Source organism: Ceratotherium simum, chromosome 1, assembly GCF_057802395.1.
Source record: "Ceratotherium simum simum isolate JZ-2026a chromosome 1, ASM5780239v1, whole genome shotgun sequence".
NCBI lineage: Eukaryota > Metazoa > Chordata > Mammalia > Perissodactyla > Rhinocerotidae > Ceratotherium > Ceratotherium simum.
In genome coordinates, this window is record NC_141900.1 from 91,638,334 (window position 1) to 91,650,229 (window position 11,896).

At 50.2% G+C, this 11,896-nt stretch overlaps 1 protein-coding gene across 1 annotated transcript; it reads right to left on the reverse strand.

The window, feature by feature from the left end:
• Nucleotides 1–299: 299 nt before the first annotated feature.
• FAM180A (family with sequence similarity 180 member A) lies at nucleotides 300–11,440 on the reverse strand. Its single transcript, XM_004430829.3, has 3 exons — nucleotides 11,365–11,440; nucleotides 2,185–2,285; nucleotides 300–644 (listed from the first exon to the last, which is right to left on the reverse strand). The coding sequence occupies exons 1-3, from the start codon at nucleotides 11,438–11,440 to the stop codon at nucleotides 300–302; spliced, it is 522 nt and encodes a 173-aa protein (XP_004430886.1).
• Between the last annotated feature and the right edge of the window lie 456 nt (nucleotides 11,441–11,896).

Consider the following 11,896-nt stretch of genomic DNA (forward strand, 5'->3'; position numbering starts at 1 on the left):
TGTTGAAGCATATCTTAGACTCCTGCGTGTCACCAGATAAACCCTTCGACCTCTGGAGGCATCTCGAATTACCACTCCAGCCCTTTCTTCTAGCCCAGGTCACATTGTGACATGAATCAGGTGTGCTTGTCTGGAAGCTACAAGGGGCAAAGGGCATCGGGGTTACTTATTGTACCTCTGCTACTCTAAACTGGTGGTATGTGTTTTGTTGCTGGTGTCTGTAAATGGAGTCGAGAATGAAGAATTTCTGGATTACTGTGTGTGCTGGTCTCTGCTCCATGGTCCTGGGGCGGTGTCTCTCAGGGAGATACTCTGGCGCCCGAGGACCGCATCAAGTCGTGCCTCAGGGCCTGGAAGAGGCTACGGAGGGACTGGGCCCAGATGTCCTTCTGATGCCCCTGGGACTGGGCCGTGCGGTAGGCTGTGTAGGCCAGGGTCAGCACTGTCCTCTCAAAGTCCTCTTTCTTGAGGGTGCCAGGGTGGCTGGCGAGGCTGGCGCTCAGCCGGCGGATGTCTGGGATGCGCTTGGGGATCACTTCATTGCAGACAGCGTGGAAGTCAGAGGCCTTCCGCAAGGAGGCAAGCTCCTCGTCCTTGATGGAGATCTTCAGGTCAGGGCCAATCTCCAGTTTGGCCAGCAGGAACTGGTGAGAAACACGGGATGTGGAAAGACATGAAGCATTCGGGCATTGTTGAGGACACCATTGTATTCATCATCACACGGGTTCATTCAGGGAGGCAGCTGCAGAAAAAGCTCTGGAATCCCAGAGACCTGGGTTCCAGTTCCGACTTTCCCACTTACTGTGTGACCTTGGATGAGCTACTTAACTTCTCTGATCCTCATTTTCCTCCTCTGTGAAATGATTAGTGACAATACTTCACTGGGATATTGTTAGAAGTAAATAAGACAAATATGGACAACGTCTAACACTGTGCCTGGTACAAAGCCACTATTGAAGTGCCTACTTACTGTTTCTAGTGTCCCAGATCACCTCCTCCTTCCCTTTCTCCCTCCCACCAATCAAAGATCTTCTAAAGCATGAACTGATTATTTTGGGTAATTTTTTATCGGAAGCTGGGAATTTGAAGGATGCAGAGAATTGTGCTAGGAATTAAGTGGGATACAGAGATTTGTCTTCGTCTCTCACCTGTTCTTTAAGAGTAGGGGTGGGGTGTGTCACATGCACCCCTGCTTAGATCCAGGCTCGTGTCGGGAATCTGGTACCTCTTGGACTCAGAGTTCTAACTCTTCCGTCTGTCTCTGTCTTCCCTTGGCTCTAATCCATCCTCCACGCTCCTGTCTGCTGTCTTTCTAAAACACAGATCTGTTCCTATGACTCCCATGTTCAAGACTTGGCACAGGCTGTGCATTTTCCTTTTTGCTCCCTGAAGCAGGATTTTAAATCGACCCCCTGGCTCACCTGCTTGGCTACAGCAGCTCTTTCTTTGCCAGACAATTCTAGTGCATGGAGGAAGTCAGAGGATGTCAAAGCTGGAGAGGAATTCTGGAGATCACGGTTGAATTCCCTCATTTAATAGTGAGGAGATCACGCCCAGAGAGAAACTGTGGCTTATGCAAGGTCACAAAGCTGATGGGTGACAGAACCAGGACTAAAGCTCAGATCTTGAACCTGGGATCTTACCACTGAACCAAACCAAGCTGCCTTGGGAAACTTCCCTGTGGTTTGGAGAGGGAGTGGGATCTCAGTGGTGGAGGTGTGAGAGGTGAAGTGTGAGAGGTGATTGTCTTGGGTGACCCCAGGAATCAGAAGCTGGGCTGTCACAGTGTGCAGTTCCTGGAGACACGGCTCCACGCAGACACTGGCTTGGCATCGCCTGAGTGCTACTGCCGAGTCCTGCCTCATGGCCTTCACCGGGTGCCCCACTCTGCTGTTGGGGCTGTAGTGGCTTCTGTGAGCCAAACCTAATCTCCAATTTTGCCTCAACTGAGCTCCTAATGCCATCATTCCTGTCATGGCATGCAGGAAAGGAGAGGGGGTATGAGCAATATCTTACTTTGGGATGGGCAGGATTCGATGACCTCCACAAATTAGTCTAGGCCAGTCGCTGTGGCAGCAGAGGCCATTCATTTTCAGGGGCTCGGGTCACTTCTCCTCTAAAAATCATAGAGAAGGGGCAGTGCCTTTTGGGTGACCAGAATTGACCGCGTTCTCCCCTGCCTACCTCGTAGAGCAGTTCTACTTCCTCCAGGGAGGTCTGCAGGACGGGGTTCAGCGGCATCGACGAGGATCTCTTTGGCCGATGGGCAGCAGGGAAGAGCACGGCTGAAAGACACAAGAGTGAGCTCGCCGGGCTGCCGCGTACACACTGGCCTTCTTCCTCCTGTTGACCTTAAGGTTAGCTAGCCAGCCTTGAAGTGACCGACTGGAAGTGGCGGTGGACATCAAGCAGGGAGATGTGACAGACAACCCTGGTGTGTCCCAGAGAGCTCCCAGGCATGTCAGAAGTTACTATTTCAGACCAGTGATTTCAAACCAGGCTGCTCATCAGAACCACCCCAGAAAGTTTTGAAAAATATGTATGTCTGGGAATGTGTATACTCTAGGGAATTTATACTAAAATGAAACAAAATAATACAAAATAGAAATGAGCAAACAAAAAACCCCAAATTCAACAAATGAGTTCCCTAATAATCCTGTGCCCTAATAGGATTGCACATTTTAGCACTTTATTTTATCAATGTGAAGTGCTGGTTTATATTTATTCACAACCCTTAGAATCAGAGGTTCAGACTTCTGGCTGCCCCAGCCATCTAAAATATAGCTGCCAAGAATCTGAACACAGGTGACAAAGTAAAGGAAGAGAGCTGCCACAGACCCTGACACTTGGCTCCAGGGGTGTGTGGAGCCAAGCTCAGGGTTTCCTGCAAGGGCCGGCTGACTTAGAAATGCATTTAGCATAAAGTTGATGACTTGCCAGTGTTGTTCCTGAGCAGCTGCGTGTAGAAGTGGTAGCTGGAGGAAGATGATGGGCTGCTAGAGGCAGAGGGGGTAGCAAGATTTAGGAACTGACTGAGGACAAGAGAAGGAGAAGACAGGGTATTACAGAGTGTAGGAATAGTCATTATGAATTTCAGCTCTCTGGGGTCGTATCAGGCTTGGAGCAGACAGCCCCGTGCACCTCCACAGCCCCTCCACCTACCAGGGCGCTGTGCAGAATGATGGTCAAGCCTGCTGCCCGTTGTAATCACCTGGGAGCTGTAAAAAGTCCTGATGCTACATCCACCCCAGAGATGCCCGTGAATTGGCCTGGTGGTGGCATTGGGCATTTGGGTTTTTAAAATCTCCCACGTGATGCTGATGTACATCCAGTCAAGGTTGAGAACCACTGGGCTAACTTGAGAGCGGCCACACAGCCCCAGCAGCTCCTTCTATACAACCTCAGGTCAAGCTCCCTCTGATTCTCAACCTTGGCTGCCATTAGAAGCATGAGGAAGCTTCTAAAAATCTTACTGTCCCAGTTGCACCCTAAATCAATTAAATCAGAACTTCTGGAGCTGAGACCCAGGCATCGGTATTTTTTTTGGTAAGGGAGATTGGCCCTGAGCTAACATTTGTTGCCAATCTTCCTCCTTTTTCTGAGGAAGATTGGCTCTGCGCTGACACCTGTGCCCATCTTCCTCTATTTTGTATGTGGGACGCTGCCACAGCATGGCTGGACAAACAGTGTGTTGGTCCATGCCCAGGATTTGAACCAGTGAACCCTGGCCTGCTGAAGTGGAGCATGTGAACTTAACAACTATGCCACCAGGCCTGCCCCAGGCATCAGTATTTTCTAAGCCCCACCAGTGATTCTAATGTGTGGTCAAGGTTGCCAACCAGTGGAACAGGAGATGCCTCCTTCTCCTGAGCTCTACCTGAAACTACAGGCAGAAGCAATGAGTCAACAGAGGCGAAGGCCTCCTCAAGCCCTAAGATCTCTCCAATCACAACCATTGGGTTTTCCAGATCCACAGCAAAGCAGTGGTGCCCTGCTACGTTCAGAGCTCACTCCCATCTTATGGGGCCTTACAGGTCATCTGAAGAGACCTAGGCCATCATGTTCTTGGAGGCAAAAGAGTGGAGGCACAAAGACGGAGTGCACTTGACCCTGCTTTCCCCTTGGTGGGAGGTGACACCAGGACGAGAACTGGTCCAGAGCCAGTTTTTCTTTCTGTGTGTCCTTCCTTTCTTCCTACCATGAAAGGTGGGTGAAACCCCCTTCTTGGGTGGGATCTGAGAGCAACTTTACTTCTTTAATTCTTCTCTCTTATTGAGAAATTAAAAGTCTTGTTCCCTTTATAAAAATTCACACCCCAGCCAGTGAAGGGGATGGGAGGGGATGAACGTCCCAGGCACGGAGCCCTTTCTGCTGCCGTCATCTCTGACTTCAGATGGTTGCCTCCCGGGAAGTTGTTCACAGCTAGACCTGCACTTTCTTCACTCCATTGTCTCCCTGCGAACAAAGGGCAACGCTCTTTAACGTGCTCACCCCAGGCGGACGCCTAGTTCTCAAAGAGCCAGGAAGAAAATAGTTCCTGATTCAAGGCTGAGCTTAACAATGGAAACGTGGTCATTTCCAATAGCCCTTGTTCTCATACTTTTTAAAATAATAACACCGTTTTGGACGATTGTTAGAAATAGCTTTAGCCTCTAGACTAGGGGACCAATTATTGCTTCAGAAAGTGTGTGTGGGGAGCACAGGAATCTTAAAGATGAAGCCCTCCCTCCTTCCTCCCATTCTCCACATCGTGCTACCGCCTTCTGCTGGCCTCCCTCATGTTGCCGTAGCTGCTTTGACAGTGTGTGTTGGGCACAGGCTCTTATGACCCCTTGGGCTGGGTAAGTGCAGCCAGCTCTGGGCAGACGTGCCAGCAGCTGCCCATAGCTGATTCCCCGTGAGTGAGGCCTGGAGAGGATCAATTCGTCTTCCCTGCGGATGCTGCAGGTGGTGGGCGAGAAATAAGCTCTGTCGGGTCCATGTCAACAACTGGGGTAAAAAGTTAACTGTACTGTCACTCCAGACGTTCTTGTCCATAACGATGACCCTGCCAGAAGTGCGAATGGCTGAAAAAAGAGCTGACCAACTCCGAGATGCATACGCACAAAGCTTTAAACTAGACTTGCCCCCACGTGGTTAGAAAAACAGCCCTGTTCCTGGGAAGCCCTGCCCTGTGACCCCGCAGTACACCGTTGTCTTCCTTCTCTGCCTCCTACGCTTTCTGCATCCGTGCTACACATTTCACATCGTGCCAGCCATCGCCAGCTCCTGGCAGGGAGGGAATGGGCTTTATGCTTCCTTTGCTTGACCTCGGTGTCTGCATAAAGCTGGGCTCTGACTGCAGGCTCAATCTATATATTTTGGAATGATTTTAAAAATAAACCAGGTCCTAAAAAAACAACAATAAAACAAAACATCCCTGGAGACTCTGCCATTGGAGCTTTGCTGGTTTTCCTTCCTTTCCCTTGCATCCCATTGCCTGAATTTGTGGAGGTCATTTCACGTTCGGCTCCCTCCTCACTGGAGTGATAAGCTGTGGGCAGCCCCGTCTTCGCCAGGCCGAGAAGAGGGAGAGCGGAGCGCTCCCCATGGGACGGCCATTAACAATGGCGCCTTCTCTGAGGGAGGAGACGGAGGGGTGGGTGGGGGACCAGAGACTAGCAGAAGGATTCCACTCCCTCAGGAGCCACCTGAGTGTTGAGCCTCAGGCAGGAAGGCTGCTTGGACAATTATGTCTAAATCGCCGACTTTGTGTACCTTTTGCTTGCTGTAAAGCTAGGCCAATTTGTTTCTTTCTTCTCCACTCAACATTCCACACCCAGCCTCCTCTCCAGCTGTTTCTTCAGGATGTGAATGTGCCCACGAGAGCCACTCAGTGTGACCAATGGACACAGGAGACTCCCATATCTCCCTGCCTGAAGGTCTGCTCCACAGGCTGGCCTTGGGGCAGGGAAGCCTTGAGCTTCTCCCGGGTGCCTGACTCCCTGGACAGATGAGTGTCTGTGACACGTTGGACCGACCAGCAGAGAAGAGATGATTCACTTGCTAATGGTCACACCACACGCACAAAGTCAGTCCAGGAACTGGGTCCAGAAGTTCACGTGTTACAGTGTGTTCTGTCCATGTCTTCTGTTGAGAGACACACTGTGACCTCAGACCAAAGCTGTTAAAATGTGGAGCTCAGACAGAATAACAGCTCATGAGCCCACTGTGTGCCAGTTAATGTGCTTTGTGCTTTCCACACGTACCTTGGGAGGTAAGTACTAACATCCCATTGTATAGTTGAAGAAATTTGGAGGTGAAGGAACTTGCCCTGGGCCACTCAATCTGTTTGCCACAGGACTGAGATTAAAGTCCAGATCTCGCAGGCTCCAAAACCCACTCTCGCTGAGAGTGTGAACCATGCTATCTTTTTGTAGGTGCATCTCTCTCAGTTGCTCAGGCCAAAAACTCGGTGGTCATCCTTGCCTTTTCTCTCTCTTTCACGTCCTGCTTTCCACTAGTCAGCAAATCCTGTCAGCCTTCCCTTCAGGATATATCTGGAATCTAGCTACTTCCTACCACGTCCCTGCTAGCCTGGTCCACGTCTCGAGCACCTCTCCTACCAACGTCTCTGCTTCCATCCTTGGCTCCTGCCCTCATTCTGTTCCTAACACAGCAACTAAAGCACTTCTGTGAAAACATAGGTCAGATGATGTCCCTCCTCTGCCGAGAACCGTCTGTGGCTTTCCATCTCACTCAGAGTAAAAGCCCAAGACCTTCCAATGGCCACAAGTGCTACCTGACTTGACTTCTTACTACCTCTTGGAACTCATCTGCTCTTCTCTCCTGACGCATGCCACTCCAGCTATAGGCCTCCTCACTGCTCCTTAAGCTCACCAGGCATGCTTCTGCCACCGGGCCTTTGCACGTCTGTTCCTTCTGCCTGGAATACTCACTCTTTCCCCGGAGACTGCATGGCTCACGCCCACGTTTCCTTCAGGTCTTCAGTTACCTCCTCAGGGAGGACCTCCCTGACTGCCTTATTTAGAGTTATAATCCTCTGTACCCTCTAACCTGTCCCTACTTTATTGCCATCCAACAAATCAAATGTCTTGTTTACGTATATGTTTATTGTCTGTTTCCCCTCACTGGATGTCAGCTCCACGAGGGCATGGGACATTGTCAGTTTTGCCCACTGCTGCATTCCCAGTGCCTACCATCCTGCTCATGACTGTTTGTTGAATGAATAATTGACCACACAGAAACACATTAACTACCCTTGTCACTAAATTCCTTTCTTTTCAAATGCAGTGCTTCACTAAATCCTTCTTTTTCTAACAGGGTGATTCTAGAACTTATCTGCAGTTCCAGGTGCTGGCTAATTATCAGAAAGTAGATGTTGTCTCCTGTCTCCACCATGCCCTCCCTTTGTCTCTGAGGATCCCCTGTTCCAGTCTGGGAGAAGCTACTTTTTTTTTTTTTTGTGAGGAGGATTAGCCCTTAGCTAACATCCGTTGCCAATCCTCTTCTTTTTGCTGAGGAAGACTGGCCCTGGGCTAACATCCGTGCCCATCTTCCTCTACTTTATACAGGATGCCGCCACAGCATGGCTTGATAAGTGGTGCGTTATGTCCCCGCCTGGGATCCGAACCTGTGAACCCCGGCCGAGCCACCGAAGCGGAGCGTGCCCACTTAACCACTACGCCACCAGGCCGGTCCCTGGGAGAAGCTACTTTTAATGATCTCAGTCAAGGCTGGCCCCTGTCTCCCCCACATCTTAGCCCGCCCAAGCTGTCTTGCTCATTCATACAGGCAGAAGCCTCCCTAAATGGAGGAGTCTGTTTTTGCTTTGAGCCTGACCTTCTCTTTGACTTCCTATAATCTGGGATAAAAATCTCTTCTCTCTTCCTAATCCGCAAATGGGTTCACTATAGCAGAACAGTATTAAGGCTAACCACGGTTTCTATCTAACCACGCGCAGCATTTGCATCAAAGGGCTTGCTGGAAAATCTTCAAGCTGCAGACATATCAAGTCTAAATGCAACCAGATTTTTAATGAATCAGTTGCAGCAACTCTATGGAAACGACCGTGGGTGTGGAAAGGAAAGCTCTTGTTTCTAAAAGATCTTTTGCCAGATCCTACTGATACCATTTACTTTTTTGCTCCCAGGCCAGCCCTGTAGAAACGCAGTGATATTCTGAGTGAGCCTGGATCTTGGCCCCGTGCGTTGGGGTCCTTGGAGAGCGCTTCTGGAAGGGCTGCTGTGAGGCGGCTTCCTTCGGCCAGACCATCCCGCCACCCCGGGGGGAACTCGGGGCTCTTGGGAACAGGGGAGCACGGGAGCACCTGGAAGGATGGAGAGGGATGGGGAGGGGATGGATGAGGACAGCCAGACTCTGATGCCATAGACCTGGGGTTGGGGGTGAGTGTCAAAATCCAGCTCTCTCCTTCCTACTAAGTGATCCAGGTCTTCCCCATCCTCCAGGTTTCTTACCTGTGAATGGTCAGCATAGTACCTGCCTCTGGCAGTGACCGTGGAGTGAAGGAGGTGGCCACCCATGGTGTCCTCAGTAATGCTAGTCCAGTTTGTCTGTCAGTCAATACTTACTGAACACCGACCACAGACCCTTCCCTTTATGGAACATTCATGACTGAAAACACACACACCACTAAAGTGGACACCTGAAAATGACATAAATTCCACCAGATAACTAAGGGCCATCCTTCCCTATGAAATTGCTTTTAAAAGAAATAATTTACATGTATTTAATAAAAACGTAGATATTTATAGTAATTAATACATGTGTTTCTTTTTTGTTAAGACTGGCTAGCGCCCCCCAAACCCCCAGGTGGTGCTCTGGCAGGTCCTGAGGCGGGCTGGGACTTGGGCCAGGTGTGTCCAGCTTCCCTGGGCTGGCCATGCTAACTGCAGGTGAGTCATCTGGTCTTAATCAAGTTGGTGGGCCTGGAACAGCCATTCTGGCGTGGAAATCTACCTCCCAGGGGGGAATCCTAGAGAGCGCTCTTCTTAGGGGGAGACTGGGAGAAAGGTAGGAAAAAGGATGTCCTGACAGCTGGGTGTACTCCTTTTGGGTTTATGTCTACATTTCTACATGTGGGGGCAGGCGGGTGGGGGAGGGCTAGGGCTGCGGTGGTGGTGAGGCGGCGGGGAGGGTGGGGGCTGAGGTGGTGGGCGGGGTGGGGAGGGCGGGGAGGGCGGGGCTGGGGTGGTGGTGAGGGTTGTGGGCAGAGGGTGGGGGTCTGAGGGCTAGGGATGAGTGGAGGACCAGGATCTTGTAGGGAGAGGTCACCCTCAGACTATTTCAAAAGGGAATTCTTCTAACTTAGGCCTGGAGTTGGGGTGGGGGTGGGGGTTGGGGTCAGGATCAAGGTGAAAGGAACAAGAAGCACATTTGAAAAATAGTTTTTTATTTGGGTGTGATTCCCATTCCATCTTAAAAAAAAATGGAAATTGTGTCCTTTTAAAATTAGAAAAAAATGTTAAAAATGAAAAAATATCTACGTGGAAGACTTTTGATGATGGTTGGAGGGGCTTCCTGTCATTTGTTGACTGACACTGCTGTGAACCACTAATGTGGCATTTAACACCAGCCTCCTCCTCTTGGCCTCTGTTCCAGCTGTTGGCCTCATATCTTTATAGAGATTGTTATTGTTATTGTTATTGGGGGGCAGACTTTCCCCATTGAGGAGGGGATGGGGCCAGAGTAGTTACTCCCAGAATGCTGCTATAGACCTGTCTGTTGAGAACCTCAAACTTTCTTTATTGAAGCTTTTTCATTTTTTTGAGTGGTAGGTAATAGCTAACATTTACATAGTTCTTCATTTACAAAGCATTTTATTTACCTTTTTGACTATGACCCTCACAACAACACGGTAAGGGTAAGTTTTGTTATTATTAATACGTTACCTTTGTGAACTAAAGCTCAGCGAGGTTAAGAAACTTGCCAGAGATCACACAGCCAAATAGAGGCAGACTTAAATTTTGAGTTCCTTGCAGGGTAGCTCATGATGTGGCTATGGTGTTATAAACCTCGTTACAAATCAAATCATCTCATTTGGTTTTCTAACAGCCTGTGCATTAGGAAGAGTGGATTTTATCATTCTTTCTTAATGGGCAAATTAAGGAAGTTTCCTAGTGTCACACGGGGTAAGTGGCAGAACCCAATCCTGAGGTCTCTGCTCTCTGCTTCCAAGTTTGTGCACATGACGAGCAGGGAGGGGTGTGTGCAATGTTATCAGAAGAAAGGAAAAGGCTACATTAATTATTTGTCTCTGCGCAACAGTCATTTCACAGCTCCGCTCAGAGAGCTGGCGAGTCCCTAATCTCAGGCTTGTAAAGGGGAAAATAAAAACCCCAACAGGTGCTGTGGCTTTTGTCGCCCTCCCTCCCCCAATTTCAGATCCATCTGCTGCTCCTTCCTTCCCTGAAACTCTCCTTGAGATCCAGGAGGCTTATCCTCATGCTACCATGCCAGCCTATTTTGGGTCTCTAGAAACACCTACGAGCCTGACTTCTTTTTCCAGTTCTTTCCGGGAGAGAGACCTCAGATGACTTTAGGCAGCGGAAAGATTTCAATTGAGATGGGGAGGGGGTGGTCTGCACTATTGATCCCTTACCTTTTTAACAGTGATAAACTCTAATTGGCTGGAGGCGCTGGCCAACTGGAGCCAGTCCTGGGGCAGAGAGAAAGGATGCCATCCGAGGGAAAGGAAGCTGGCCGTGAGGGAGAAGGTCTTCCCGGACCCCCTCCTTTCCCAGGTGGACCGGCGGGGCTGACGGGAGTAGCAGGCGGGCACACATGTGGCTGCTGGAGGGTTACCCTTCTTCTCCTGCCTCTGGGCCAGGTCTGCCCAGCTGGAAAGATGTGTCCACTCCTGGTAGGGAAGCAGCGTGGAGACCTCCATACTGAGCAGCGCGGCCCAGGGCCTCTTGTCAGGTTCCCCAGGTAGTGACCGTTTACATCCTAGCACCCACCATGCCATCATGTTAGCATCAGACCTCAGCACCTGCTCTCCAGGCGCCCTGCCCAGCTGCAGCAGCCTGGGGGGGACCTCCAGGGGGTCTGTCCACGTTCTGTGAAGCAAAGATGACTTCTCTTGGGCAGATCAGAAGGGATGCCCTCTGTGTTCTCCACCTTGACCGAGGCCCCTCAGCAGCTCTGATTTTTTTCAGTGTCATTTTCCCGTCACTTCTAACATGTCAAGAAGCATAAAGCCATTGGCAGAGACGAGATAAAAGGAGGGCGTGGGGCTTCTAATTTCCTTCCGCCCCCTCCACTCTTCCCCCTTGCCAAATTCCTAATTGTATTTAAGAAAGAATAATGAGCATCAAACAAACAAATAAATAAAAAGCGACTCACCCCGGCTCCACCTGTGGGCCACAGTAGCCTGAGCATCGTAACACAACAGCAGAAGCAGCAGCGTCTTCCAACACATCTTTTCCTCCAAAAAGGTGAAAAGTCACCCTCAAACCCACTGGGACCCCAGGAGCTACAGGTATGGCCGTACTGGTCCTCCCAGTGCGGCAATATGGTTCTTACCACCCTTCCCTTACAGAAGTGCAGAGATGCCCTCTCCCGCCTCAGAGGGGTGGAGGCAGAGGCTGCTTCCTGGGGGGGCAGGGGCAGAAATTGGGACCTCTGTTAATCCGACTCTCTCTGGGATTGGGGGACTGGGCTTCCACAGACAGACTCTGTTTTTGAGCACATCTGGAGTGACTCACGGGGCATGTGATCTCCTTGGCAGTGGGGCGGATAAATATAATTTCTGTACTTGAGTTCCATGTGTTGGATGCACTCACTGGAATCTTTCTTTAACAAACAGACTTGCGGAACTTGTTAGAGAGCCCGGCGAAGAGTTGGCTGCTGTCCCCGTCCACACATTCACACCAGA